This window comes from Phacochoerus africanus, chromosome 1 (assembly GCF_016906955.1).
Source record: "Phacochoerus africanus isolate WHEZ1 chromosome 1, ROS_Pafr_v1, whole genome shotgun sequence".
In the NCBI taxonomy this organism is placed as follows: domain Eukaryota; kingdom Metazoa; phylum Chordata; class Mammalia; order Artiodactyla; family Suidae; genus Phacochoerus; species Phacochoerus africanus.
The window spans coordinates 219,246,243-219,260,565 of record NC_062544.1 but is presented as its reverse complement, the minus strand read 5'-3'; the positions used below and the strand labels follow the sequence as shown (position 1 = coordinate 219,260,565).

At 39.1% G+C, this 14,323-nt stretch overlaps 2 protein-coding genes across 5 annotated transcripts in view; one reads left to right on the top strand and one right to left on the bottom strand.

Annotated features, from left to right (window-relative positions):
• The window catches only part of IQCB1 (IQ motif containing B1), a 59,680-nt gene extending 51,011 nt beyond the window's left edge, over positions 1–8,669 (bottom strand). For both annotated transcript variants that reach the window (XM_047791218.1, XM_047791226.1), the window contains exons 1-3: positions 8,578–8,669; positions 489–600; positions 96–258 (exon numbers count right to left, since the gene is read on the bottom strand). In XM_047791218.1, coding sequence (XP_047647174.1) covers positions 96–258; positions 489–588 — 263 coding nt within the window. In that variant the 5' untranslated portion in view covers positions 589–600; positions 8,578–8,669. The remainder of the gene's footprint in view (positions 1–95; positions 259–488; positions 601–8,577) is intronic.
• A 131-nt stretch (positions 8,670–8,800) lies between these two features.
• Positions 8,801–14,323, top strand: part of EAF2 (ELL associated factor 2) — a 47,528-nt gene continuing 42,005 nt past the window's right edge. For 2 of the 3 annotated variants that reach the window (XM_047791174.1, XM_047791192.1), the window contains exon 1: positions 8,801–9,010. In XM_047791174.1, coding sequence (XP_047647130.1) covers positions 8,905–9,010 — 106 coding nt within the window. In that variant the 5' untranslated portion in view covers positions 8,801–8,904. The remainder of the gene's footprint in view (positions 9,011–14,323) is intronic. The other variant, XM_047791183.1, reaches the window with a different exon arrangement.

Genomic DNA, 14,323 nt, shown 5'->3' with positions numbered 1-14,323 from the left:
TCAATGTTCATTAGGCAGATACAGGAAAGGATGCAAATGTTGAAAATAATCTACTACTATATCCCTCAAGAAGCTGACTTATTACTTCATTTTACCTTAATATCTGTGTAAGCTGGGAAATTGTAGTCCAACCACCCTGGATTCGAGAACAATCTTGACTGAGGACCAAGAGGCAATACTGCATCAGGTCATAACAATATATATCTTGTTTGATTTTCTTCAACTCTGAGCTTCCTAAAGGTGTGTTGTTTATTATTTCTAAGGCAAAAGGAAATAAGATATGCTTATTTTTGCTCAATAAATCCAAGAGCTATCTGTATTTTTACAGGTTGAATAGCTAAAACTACATTAAAAAGGAAAAAGAAATCACTGCTTTATCAAAACTTTCACTGTCAAAATTAAAAACAAATTCTAAAACTGTGCCTCTCTCTGATGGAATTGTATTGTTGCTTAAACAGTATCAGCCAATCATAAAAGGATTTCCCTACCTTTTAACTTCAACAGTATAACAGGGACATTCTGCTCAGGACTTTTTGCAACTTCAGCAGCTAGAGATAAGATCCTCGGGTCTGTACCTGTAGGCTTCATTTCTCATATCACCTATATTTTAACAAAATCGGAAAAATAAAGGTCAAATAGCCCTAAAATATTTACCCTCTAAATAACATTTGAAATATAAATGAAGGAATTCCCTGGTTGTCCAGTGGTCAGAATTCAGCACTTTCACCATCGTGGCCTGGGTTCAATCCCTTGTCTGGGAACTGAGATGCCACATCAAGCCATTGCATGCCACAGCCAAAAACAAAATTAAAAAAAAAAAAAAAAAATATATATATATATATATATATATATATATATAAATGAAAACAGCTCTGCTTGTTTTGAGAAGTGAAATGTAGATTCTTCTCATTTATTCTGATTTTTCTAATTAGCGTATCTTGAAAAGAGCTATAGACCCTTACACCTTACCATAACAGCTACAGTAGATACTCTTTATTGGGCACTAAGAGTAAGAAATTGTGCTTGGTGCTTCACATTCATTCTCTCTAATCTGTCCAACAATCTTACATTAGAGTTAACTTTCTTTTATCGTAAAAGAGAAACTGTGTGTGCAGAAAAGAGCTAACACAGGCCCAAGACTGTTAATCCTTTTTAAACGTCTCCTTATAAGGCCGGGCCTTGGCTGGTATCTAGGAACTTTGATTTCAGGAGGGTTTCCACCAATTTCCTAATAAGAGTGGCCCACTGGGCCTAAACTGTTTGTAAAAACAATGTATGAATACTGAACACTGGCTTTCTTTCCTGAAGTTTAGAATTCTGGTATGTGGTAGCAGAGGATGCCTACATGACCATCCTCCAATAAAGACTCTGGTCACTAAGTCTCTAGTGAGCTCCCCTAGTAGACAACACTTCAACAAGTTATTATAATTCATTGCAGGAGGAATGAAGCATGTTCTATGTGCCTCCAATGCGAGAGGACACTAGCAACTTTGCACCTGTTTCCCTCCGAATTTCACCTCATGTGCCTTTTCCCTTTGCCAATTTTGCTTTGTAGCCTATCATTGCAATAAATCATAGCCATGAGTGTGATTATATCTTAAGAACGAGGAGCCTCCTAGCAAATCACTTAAGCTGGAGTTGGTCTTGGGGATTCCCCAACACACAACTCTAAAATGTTTTAAGATAACTAGAGCTTGTTTATCAATAGCATAGTAAATAAAACCAATTGTCTTAATTTTTTTTTAAATCCACATCCCAATTCAATTTGTTGCTAAAACTTTTCTTTACACAAAAAAGTTTGAATTTAAGGCACTCAAACTCAAAGATATCATTTCTTAAAAGTATGATCTTTACTTATAACTAATAAAAGCTAACCTATATTCAATTACTATGAACTAAGTACTATGCTAAATGCTTTCATATACATTATTTTATTTAGTCCTCACAAAAGGACTAGGAGATAGAGCCTGTAATCATCTCCACTTTATAGATTAAAAAAAGTAAAGCTTGAAGGAGTTAAGAAACTTGACATGGTCCTACCAGCTTGGAGTGGAGTCATTATGCAAATCCACATCAATCTGACTCCAATTTTAATTATAATATTCATTATATGCCCTCCCATGTAAAAGAATGAAAAACACAAAATATATTCCCAAATGACCTACTTCTCACTTTTTAAGCTATTATTCATCATAACTGGTACCACAATTCATCCTTTCTGTTGAAGAGTTGGCTGTAATACAGTCATCCAAAAATTATTCCTTGGAGTTCCCATTGTGGCTCAGTGGAACCGAATCTGACTAGCATCCATGAAGACACATATTCAATCCCTGTCCTCGCCCAGTGGGTTAAGGATCCAGCGATGCTATGTGCTGAGGTGTAGGTTGCAGGTGTGGCTTGGATCTGACGTTGCTGTGGCTGTGGTGTAGGCCAGTGGCTACAGCTCTAATTTGACCCCTAACCTGGGAATCTCCATATGCCACAGGTGAGGCCCTAAAAGGACAAAAGACAAAAATCATTCCTTATTAGTAAAATATGAATCACCAATAAACAAGCTTTCTGGAAATATTTTTAAAGAAAGGCCAGCACAAATCTTGGTGCATAGTAGGCATATGATTTTGTAAGAGAGTGGATATAGTTATCTCATTCTTTCCAACAGATGTATTATGCTATGCTTCCTTTGTAAGAAAGAGTGCACCAAAACCTACTTAAACAGGCAGTTCCCGTCGTGGCGCAGTGGTTAACGAATCCGACTGGGAACCATGAGGTTGCGGGTTCAATCCCTGGCCTTGCTCAGTGGGTTGGGGATTGGGCGTTGCCGTGAGGAGCTGTGGTGTAGGGTGCAGATGCGGCTTAGATCCCTCATTGCTGTGGCTCTGGCATAGGCTGGCCGCTATGGCTCTGATTTGACCCCTAGCCTGGGAACCTCCATACGTCGCAAGAGATGGCAAAAAGACAAATATATATATATATATATATATATATATATTTAAACATTATCTCTATTGGAAGTCATTCAGAGCATGTGCTATTACAAACAATGCTGCAATGAATATTAAGATACATGTCTTTACTCATGGAAATACTTTGTAGGATGAATTTCCCTTAAAGTCAGATGACGACTGGGAGGCAGGATATATACATCTTCAAATTTTTGACTAGATATAAAAGTTTTCTCCACAATGGGTGTTTATATTTTCAGCAACAGCAATATGAGGGTGTTCACTTTACTATATCTTCACTAGTACATTATATTTTTCATTTTTGCCAATCTGCTGGTTGAAAAATGGTATCATCTTGTTTTAATTTCTATTTCTTCGATTATTAAAGAGGTGAGACACATTCCATGTTCACTGGCCATTTCTTTTATATATTGTCTATTAACATCCCTCAATTTTTCTATGGCTTTTCTTACTTTTATAGAAGCTTTAAGCTTTTCATATACTTTATCTTCTATATTGACTATAAAACCTTCTCATCTGACATTTATTTTTTAAAGTTTGATTATGGATTTACCATAGTTTTCCAATTTTTATGTAGTCAAGTATAACAACCTTTACTTCCTACCTTTGGTGTCATGCTTAGAAAGGTCCTCCCTACACTAAAAGCTAAAATATATTCTCATATTTTTTTCTTTTTTTTGTCTTTTTTTGCTATTTCTTTGGGCCGCTCTCGCGGCATATGGAGGTTCCCAGGCTAGGGGTTGAATCGGAGCTGTAGCCACCGGCCTACGCCAGAACCACAGCAACGCAGGATCCGAGCCGCGTCTGCAACCTACACCACAGCTCACGGCAACGCCGGATCGTTAACCCACTGAGCAAGGGCAGGGATCGAACCCGCAACCTCATGGTTCTTAGTCGGATTCGTTAACCACTGCGCCACGATGGGAACTCCTCATATTTTTTTCTACTGTTTTTTTACGGTTTTGTTTCTTGTATCTTCATTTACTTACAACTTTATATCTTCAATCCTCACATGTAAGATATATTCGTAAATGATGTAAGAAAGGAAGCTAATTAAATTTTTATAGTTAGATGAAGTTACACATTGGTGAAAAAAGAACAAATTCACATAGTTGTCATAAATTCCTGAGGTTGGGAGTTCCTGCCATGGCTCAGCGCTAAGGAAACTGACTAGTATCCATGAGGATGCAGGTTCGATTGCTGGCCCCGATCAGTGGGTTAAGAATCCAGCATTTAGCAGTCTCTTATGATCCTTTGTATTTCTGTGTTGTCTGTTGTTACTTCTCCTTTTTCATTTCTAATTTTATTGATTTGAGTCCTCTCTCTTTTTTGCTTGATAAGTCTGGCTAGGGGTTTATCAATTTTGTTGATCTTTTAAAAGAACCAGCTTTTCGTTTCATTGATCTTTTCTATGGTTTTCTTTGTTTCTATTTCATCTATTTCTGCTCTGACCTTTATGAATTCTTTCCTTCTACTAACTTTAGGTCTTGTCTGTTCTTCTCTCTTGAGCTGCTTTAGATGTAAAGTTAGCTTGTCGCAGGATACAAAATTAATACACAGAAATTGACGGCATTTCTATACACTAACAATGAAAGAGCAGAAAAAGAAATTAGGGAAGCAATCCCATTTACCATTGCATCCAAAAGAATAAAATACCTAGGAGGAAATCTACCTAAAGAGACAAAAGACCTGTACTCTAAAAACTATAAGACACTGATGAAAGAAATCAAAGATGACACAAATAGATGGAAAGACGTATCATGCTTGTGGGTTGGAAGAGTTAATATTATAAAAATGACTATACTACCTAAGGCAATCTACAGATCCAATGCAATCTCTATCAAATTACCAAGGACATTTTTCAAAGAACTCGAACAAAATATGTCAAAGTTTGTTTGGAAGCACAAAAGACCCAGAATAGCCAAAGACATCCTGAAAAAGAAAAATGGAGCTGGAGGAATCAGGCTCCCGGACTTCAGACTCTACTACAAAGCAACGATCATCAAAAGCATATGGTACTGGCACAAAGACAGAAGTAGAGGTCAGTGGAACAGGATAGAAAGCCCAGAATACAACCCACGCTCCTACATCTATGACCAAGGAGGCCAGAACACACAATGGAGAAAGGACAGCTTGTTCAATAAGTGGTGCTGGGAAAACTGGACAGCCACAGGGAAAAGAAGGAAATTAGAACACTCCCTAACACTATACACAAAAATAAACTCCAAATGGATGAAAGACCTAGATATAAGACCAGACTCTATAAAACTCTTAGAGGAACACATAGGCCAAACACTCTCTGACATAAACGACAGCAGCATCTTCTCAGATCCACCTCCTAGAGTAATGACAGCAAAAACAAAAAGAAACAAATGGGACCTAATCAAGCTTAAAAGTTTCTGCACGGCAAAGGAAACCCTCAACAAAACAAAAAGACAACGCACAGAATGGGAGAACATCATTGCCAGTGCATCAACTGACAAAGGGATTCATCTCCAAAATTTATAAACACCTTCTGCAGCTCCATACCAAAAAAACAACCCCATCAAACAATGGGCAGAAGATCTAAACAGACAGGTCTCCAAAGAAGACATACAGATGGCCAAGAAACATATGAAAAGATGTTCAACATCACTCATTATTAGAGAAATGCAAATCAAAACCACTATGAGGTACTACCTGACACCAGCCAGAATGGCCACAAACAATAAGTGCTGGAGAGGGTGTGGAGAGAAAGGAACCCTATTACACTGGTGGTGGGATTGTAAATTGGTGCAACCACTGTGGAAAGTGGTATGGAGATTCCTCAGAAAACTAAAAATAGAACTACCATTCGATCCAGTAATCCTGCTCCTGGGCATCTATCCAGAGAAAACCATGACTCGAAAAGACACATGTACTCCAATGTTCATTGCAGCACTATTTACAATAGCCAAGACATGGAAACTACCTAAATGTCCATCGACAGAGGAGTGGATCAAGAAGATGTGGTACATATACACAATGGTATATTACTCAGCCATTAAAAAGAACAAAATACTGGCATTTTTAGCAATATGGATGGACCTAGAAATGATCATGCGAAGTGAAGTCAGCCATACAATGAGACACCAACATCAAATGCTTTCACTGACATGTGGAATCTGAAAAAAGGACAGACTGAATTTCTTTGCAGAACAGATGCTGACTCACAGACACTGAAAAACTTATGGTCTCTAGAGGAGACAGTTTGGGGGGTGGGGGGATGTGCTTGGGCCATGGGATGGAAATCCTGTGAAATCAGATTGCTATAATCATTATACAACTACAGATGTGATAAATTCATTTGAGTAATTAAAAAAATGAAGAAAAAAAAAAAAGAATTCAGCATTGCTGTGAGCTGTGGTGTAGGTTGCAGACCAGCTCAGAACCCATGTGGCTGTGGCTGTGGCATAGGGCGGCAGCTGTAGCTCCAATTTGGCTCCTTAGCCTGGGAACTTCCATGTGCCCCGGATGCAGCCCTAAAAAGCAAAAAACAAACAAACAAAAAGTCCATTTCCTTTTACTAAGCAGTCTTAGACACTCTAAATCAAGGGTGGTATATAAGTTTTGCCTTCTTGAAAAGCTTCAAGAATGTGTATTTTCTTTAAATGTGTATTTAAAGGAACTATGTTGTATTAGCCCAGGTGTAGACAAATAGATTAATTAACTAAATATAAAATATAGCCAAGGGACATTTCAGATTGCTTCTGCTGTTTCTGTTTATGATAAATTACCTCAGGAATTTGCCTTTTTTTTTTTGGTCTTCTGAGGGCCACACCCACCTGTGGCATATGGAAGTTCCCAAGCTAGGGGTTGAATGGGAGCCACAGATGCTGACCTATGCCACAGCAAATGCCACAGCAACAGCAACTTGGGATCCAAGCCACGTTTTCGACCTACAACACAGCTCACAGCAATGCTGGATCCTTAACCCACCCAAAGGCTAGACAAGTGCTTGGCAAGTGGTATGTACTTATATATTATTGAAAGAATGAATAAAAGCACAAATTTTGGGTGTCCAAAATCTCAATTTCTTGATGCTCTACTTTTCTCCTGGTTATAAAATGGGAAGCTCAGATTTCTGTTTGAAAGCCTTAAGGTAAAATAGGCTTAAAACACTGTTCTTGCCCTCTGACATAACAAAACATCACTGAAACATCACCAAACACGTGTAGTGTCCTTCGTTAGATGCAAGGGTCACAAAGCTTTTACATAGGACAGATTTCCTCATCATGTTCTGGTCAGGAAAGAAAAGTATACACAACATCCATACATACACATACGTAAATACAATTATTATGTAAAATACGTTAAATGCCAGACGGATGACAGAGCTGATAAGAATAAAGAGAGTCAAAGGACTGGGCTTATGCCATTTTCTATAAAGTAAACAAAATAATAATTCCTACCTCCTAGAGTAATTCAAAATTTGGAAGAGAAGGCAGCCACCAAGAGTGGTCCTAAAGCGTTTCATGACAGTAAAGTCTCAAAAACAATAACCATTTGGAGAACGTTTACTGGATGCCATGAATTGTTTAAAATGCTTTCAGGCATTAACTAATTTAATCCCCTCAACAACTCTAAGGTGTAAGTACTACCTTTTCCCCTAATTTTAATGACAAACATACTTACTTTGGTTTGCACAAGGTCACAATGTAGAGCATGAAGCTGAGGTTCAAACTCATAAAAGATTCTGGCTCCAGAACTCAGGTGCTTAACTACCACAGGAAACAGCCTTAGTATGCTTAAAAGAGTAGAATTTACACAAGCAGATAGGTTGAGGGGGACACATTTATCTACTTGCCTGGAATAATAAATTTGGCAAAGGAATAAGTTAACTAAAGAGTAGTCTGATTATACAATTACCCTGAAAAACCACCAGTGTTATGGCAACCATTTGTGAACTTTCTCTTGAGTGTTTCTCTTCTCATACAGCACTTCTCTCATCTCTACCCTTAAACTCACGAACTTTTGACAGATTAAAAAAAAAAAGACAAATTATTTTTCAATTATTAATGTTATCACCCTGTAGCCAGAGCAAAAGCTCTGGCCCTGATCTTTTGGGAATCTTGTCTTTCGGGGCCGTGTCGTTACCGCCTGCACGCATCACTGTGAAGAAAATAAACGAAGGCAACCGAATGCAATCCAGCCGCAAGGGATCCTAAACATCTGTAGTTCCTAACTCTGAACTCTTTTTCCACTCCCTCCAACCCCCGACCCCTACTCCCCTCTGGGACCTGACCATTGGGACCCTTCTCTGGAAGATAAGGTCAGAAAACTCTTGCTGAGGTAACGGCGTCGCCTCCAGTCAGATCCAAGGACCACGGCTGGGTGGGCACTGGTTCCTTTACTCAGGATTCTAGATCCAGCTTCGGCGCTACCAGGCCTCGGGCATGACGCCGCGCCTGGAGCCCAGGTTCCGCCCCTCCCCCGCCTCAGTTTCCACACCAGATCTCCACAGAAAGGCGTGGAGCAGGCCGATTCTCCTTTTAGAGCTCCTGCAAGCCGGGTCACTTGGCCCATAAGCTTGGAGTCCAGGCCTCCCGGCACCCTGGACATTCTCCTTCCCTAGCCGCCGCCTCACGTAGGCTACCTCGCTCCGTTTCGCGTTCCTCCTCAGCAGCACACAGCTCCTGCCGTGCACCTCAGAACCACAGCCTCCCGGGGCTGCGTACGTCCCAACGTGAGAAGGGGGAGGGGCTCGGCGGCGGGACCCGGAGCCTCGGGGCCAAGGGGCGGGCACTCCTAAGGAGGCAGCCAATCAACACGCGAGAGGCATCCAGTGGGGGCCACGCTCCCCCGGCGCGGGGCGGAGTCTTTTTTGGTTGCGTCGGCGGCTGCAAGTGCAGATGTTTCAGGCTGAGTTGGCAGCTGGTGGTGAGCGCTGGTGGCGGAGGCAGTTCAGAGACCGAGGAGAATAATGAATGGAGCAGGGGGACCCTCGCGTATTGACAGCCGCGAGCGGGTTCTCAAGTTAGGCGAGAGTTTTGAGAAGCAGCCGCGCTGCGCCTTCCACACTGTGCGCTGTGAGTGAGGACGACCCCGGGGGAAAAGGGGAAGCTCTGGGTATGGGGGTGCGAAAGAACAACCCTCTCCAAGTCGTGTTCGCACAGACTGCTGACTCTGTGGGAGAATGGGGTGCCCAGCGCAGCCCACTGCCATACCCCGAGTCCGGAGGTGTCGGTGCAAACACATGGGTGGAGCAGGTGTGGGTAATTCTGGGCAGAGAGATTTAAGTGAGACCAACAGGTAGGAAGGGCCACTTGTGGAGAAAGGCTGCGGGGTGACTATGGATGGAGAGAGACGTAACTGGCGGATCATGCAGAGGTGGAAAGGAAAATTCAGTAGACCCTTGAACAAAGCAGGGAATAGGGGCGTCGACCCCAAGCAGTGCAATATCCACGTACTCCTATCTCTGCCTCAAAAACGAAGGAATTGATACCGGAGTCACCTAAGAAGCTGAAACCTTTTGGGTAGAATCAGGACTCTTAACCTAGTTCTTTTAATTACATGTGTTGTGATCTCTAATCAGACACAAGCATTTCCCCACGCTACGTTAAAGATCTGAAGATGAAAATATAAACTATTTATTGAAAAAAAAAACCCACGTATAACTGGACCTGCGCAGTTCAGACCCGTGTTATTCAAGCGACAACTGTAATAAGGTGACAAATGGAAGAGGGCAAGGGCTGAACTATTATTATGCAGGAGGAGGAGAATGCCTTGAGGTTGGTGGGGAAATGTTCTTTCCTGTCTTCATTTTTGATGTCTCTGACTGATGAGGGTGTTATTTAGTGTGTTCCTGGAGAGAGATTCTGGATCATTCTAATAATCTGTGTCTCTTTTGGACCCCCAAATTCATTCAATCAGTTTTCAAATACTATCAAAGTTTTGAAGGGTGTGTTATTAATATACTAGAAAGACATTTACTGCTTATGATTTCTCCTTTTGTTTGTCCTGGGGAAGTAGTTTTGATATATTTCTCTTTCATGTTGTTGAGGTAGAAATTGGAGCTCTTTTACTTTAATAGTTGGATGGTTTAGATTCCAGAAAGGAAAAGATAGTATATTATGATTTGGTATGTAAAACATTCATTCTTTACATAATAGTCCTCATAGAATTACAGAGTGGGAAGGAACCTTTGAGATCATCGAACCATAAACCTCTTATTTTTCTGTGGCAAAATTGTAAAGTAGGTATTTTTTCACTTCCTCTTCCTAGCCCTGCCCTTCCTTAGTCTCATCCCTCCACCTTTCTCATTCTGTCTTTAGACTGCTCAGAGATCTTTGTTGTTGTTGTTGCTGTTTTTTTCTGAAGTGTTTCATGTTTCAATTAGAACACTCAATTAAAACTCACGTTTTCCAAAAGTTTACTTAAGTTGTACACAATCTAATTATACTAACTCACAGTAAAGGTTTGAAGAACCAATAGGTTAAACTCTCTAAGGCTATATTTACATTTTTAAGAGGGGTTTTATTAAGCAGAATTAATATCCAATTGATAGAGTAAACAGAGGAGATATGTGCAGACAGATCTTTGTGTACCTTGTTTATTCTTTATCATAATTTGTGGTCCAAGGCTTACCACAGTGAGACAGCTGTGCAGTTTCTCTGCTTCAGTCCCATTTTCCAAAAGTATGATATAGTTCTTATCTGGTTTCTCCATGCCTTTCTCTCACATAATATCTTCCCTCTCCTTTCCTCTTCTTTCTCAGGTATGCATTAGTCTTAGTATTAGTTTTTTTTTTTTTTAACTACAAGGTTTTAGATTATACAAATTTGCTTGAGAATATTTTTTCATATAACTTGGGTATAAGGTCTCTTTTTAAGGGTGAGCCCCCAAATAAATAAATAACAAATAGCCTTTGAAAAACACTTTATAGGTGCTTCAAAGCCTTTTATTTATAAAAATTTCCCAAATGGTGGAATTGTATCTTCAGAATTAGAGAATTGGATGATGCAATTACAAGAATGAAAATAAACAAAACAACAACAATAACCACAATAAACCTAGATGTTTGAACACACTTCTAGTCCTGTGGCAGACATTAGAAAGGTTTTCAACCCTTAGTTTTAGTCTTCTTTTTGAAACAGACAGAACCTTTCTAGATTTATTAAAATAAAACCAGTCATTGTCCTTGAGGATAGGTTCATTTTACCAGAGTGAGTGAGGGATGGAAGATCTGACTTTCATACAGGGCAGGTGAACCTAATTAGTTTTTTATTTTTAAAAAAGTGTACATTTCTAATTGCAAACAAAAGTTTATTTTTATTTTAATTGTCAGCATTACATATAAAGATATATTTTTCCTCACGAAGATTGAAAAATAACTTGTTTCTATTGTTTAAAAAATATATTCATGTTTAAGCTTCGTAATGAAGTAGAACACAAATACATATATTAATTTCAACTTTTCTATTTACTTTGCAGCTTTAGACAATTCACTTTAAGTTGCTGAGCTCATTTATCTATAATGAAGCAATAAATTCAACCAGTGTATCTTTTTTATTAAAATTATGAAATGCCCCTAAATTGATAGGTATGTGAAAAATACAGTTTTTTCAGTAGCAATTTTACATAATGGTCCCAGCTTTCATTCATTCACTAAATGTAAATATCTTTATAATCTTTTTAACAAGTAAGGCTCTGAAGATACAAATGATAATTTGTAAGGATGGTTAAATATATTTTAACATGACATTATTTGTTGAAGCATAGTTGACATGCAATATTATCTTCGTTTCAGGTGTACTACATGATGATTTGGCATTTGCATGCATTATGTAATGATCACCATGATATGTTTAGTAACCATCTGTCTCCATACAAAGTTGTTACAATATCATTGACCATGTTCCTTATGCTGTATATGATAACCTTATAATTTATTATATCACTGGAGGTTTGTACCTCTTAATCCCTTTCAGGGTGGACCTAATTTATAACAAACACTCAAATCAGTGTTACCTGGGAGAAAGTAGTATTCTATCTTTAGGTACTTGGGTAATGGTGATTATTCATTTGCTGAGGCTTTGGAAAAACCTGGTTGTGAATTCTGGCCTCCACCACTTAGATACATAATGTAACTTTGGGAACATTCTCTAACCTCTTAGCCTCAGTTTTATTGTATGTAAAAATGGTAATAATATCTACATTTCAGAGTTTCAGAATTAAATAAGATAATACCTAGCACAGTATTTGGTGCATGGTGGAGGTTAGCCATTATTTATTTATTTATTTTTTAGGTCTTTTTAGGGCCTTACTCTCGGCATATGGAAGTTCCCAGGCTAGGGATCAAATTGGAGCTGCAGATGCTGGCCTGCGCCATAGCCATAGCAACACCAGATCCAAGCCACATCTGTGATCTACACTACAGCTCATGGCAGTGCCAGATACTTAACTCCCTGAGCGGAGCCAGGAATTGAACCGGTGTCCTCATGGATACTACTCAGATTCCTTACCGCTGAGCCATGACAGGAACTCCACCATTATTCTTGAAGGGTTATATTCATGTGTGTATGAGCAGTGCCAATAAATATAATTTACTTAGACTTTCAAATAGTATTTATCAGGGCTTAGCAATAAAACCTATCAAAAAGATAGTCTGGCATGTGATAGGAAAGCATGGGATGTTCTATTAGTCATAAACTAAATGCTTAGCAGCAGATGCCTCACTGAGTAGATGAGTTTGAGCAATAACACCCATGAGAATAAATTTTGGATTTGGGCTACTACTAGTTTTACAATTTATATCTAGATAAGGGAATGAAGACTGAAATTTCTAAGTTTGTAAATGGCACCACTTTTTGCTGTCATGAAATGATAAGCTCCTGGGCAGTGACTGTAGGAAAATTATCTGAGGCATCCAGTGGAGCCACTCCTAACAAACTGGTTGTTAAGCTTTTGTGTAAGCAAATATTAGAAAGTACACTAATGAAAAATAGGATTAAAATTGTATTTACAGTTAATGTTTTCTGATTAGTGTGGTATACTGGAAAGGGCGTGGGTTTTGAAGTTAGTTGAATTAGTTCAAATTCCAAATTATAATACTAATTGTGGACTTTTTTTTTTTTTTCTTTTTAAGGCTGCACCTGTGGCATATGGAATTTCCCAGGCTAGGGGTCAAATCAGAGCTGCAGCAGCTGGCCTACATCACAGCCACAGCAACACCGAATCTGAGCCATATCTGCGACCTATGCTGCAGCTTGTGTCAGTGCTGGATCCTTAACCCACTGAGCAAGAGAAGGGAGCAAATCTGTGTCCTTACGGACACTATGTCAGGTTCTTAACCTGCTGAGCCACAATGGGAACTCCTAATTTTGGACGCTTTTAATGAAGATATTGATGTTGTGTGATGCTACAGCCAAAATAGTCAGAAAAGTGCTCAACAGCGACAGAAAAAGTATTGAGGACAAAGAAGGTAATGTTTTTTCTACTCTTTATGTGATATTAATAATTATTTTGTAAACCTGAAGAAAATAACATAGATGAAGAAAATCCAGAGAGAATAAATACATAATAAAATTAGTGGTGAGATTTCCAAACCAAGAAGAACTAAAAGAAATAAACTATCTAGTGTGGACTCATAGCAACTTAGAGAATATGTTTGATACTTGGAAACATACGGAAAGCATGAACAGGAGATTATTCAGCAAATTTATTCTAACAGTAAAATAATTAGAAATGTGAATAGGTTCAGAATACTTCCAATAGATTTATTGGTTAGAAAATCCAACCTATCATTAAGTAAAGCTACAGATATTTTGAATATATTTTTTTCCACATAAATGGATATAAAACTATTGACCACTACTCACCAATATTTACAACAAAGCAAACAATATACGGTTGAATAACACTCTGATTATGACAAAACTATTGTTTTTCATGCCTTCTGCTGAACCAGTAACCCAAATAGTGAGAAGACTGAGACTACATGTAAGAGTGGGTTGGGGTAAAGAAAAAACTTGCAGAATCGGAGTTCCCATCATGGCTCAGTGGTTAACGAACCTGACTAGTAACCATGAGGTTGTGGGTTCGATCCCTGGCCCCACTCGGTTAAGGATCCAGCGTTGACACGAGCTGTGGTGTAGGTCACAGATGTGGCTCGGATCCCGCATTGCTGTGGCTGTGGTGTAGGCCAGCGGCTATAGCTCTAATTAGACTCCTAGCCTGGAAAGCTCCATGTGCTACAAGTGCGGCCCTAAAAAGACAAAAAGCAAACAAAAAAAACCCTGCAGGTCAAGTTTAGATTGCAAAAGTTTGTTTACTACATTTATTCCTGCAGATCCTCAATTGCCAACATACTATCTGATTAGGTTTCCATGTATCATGGCATT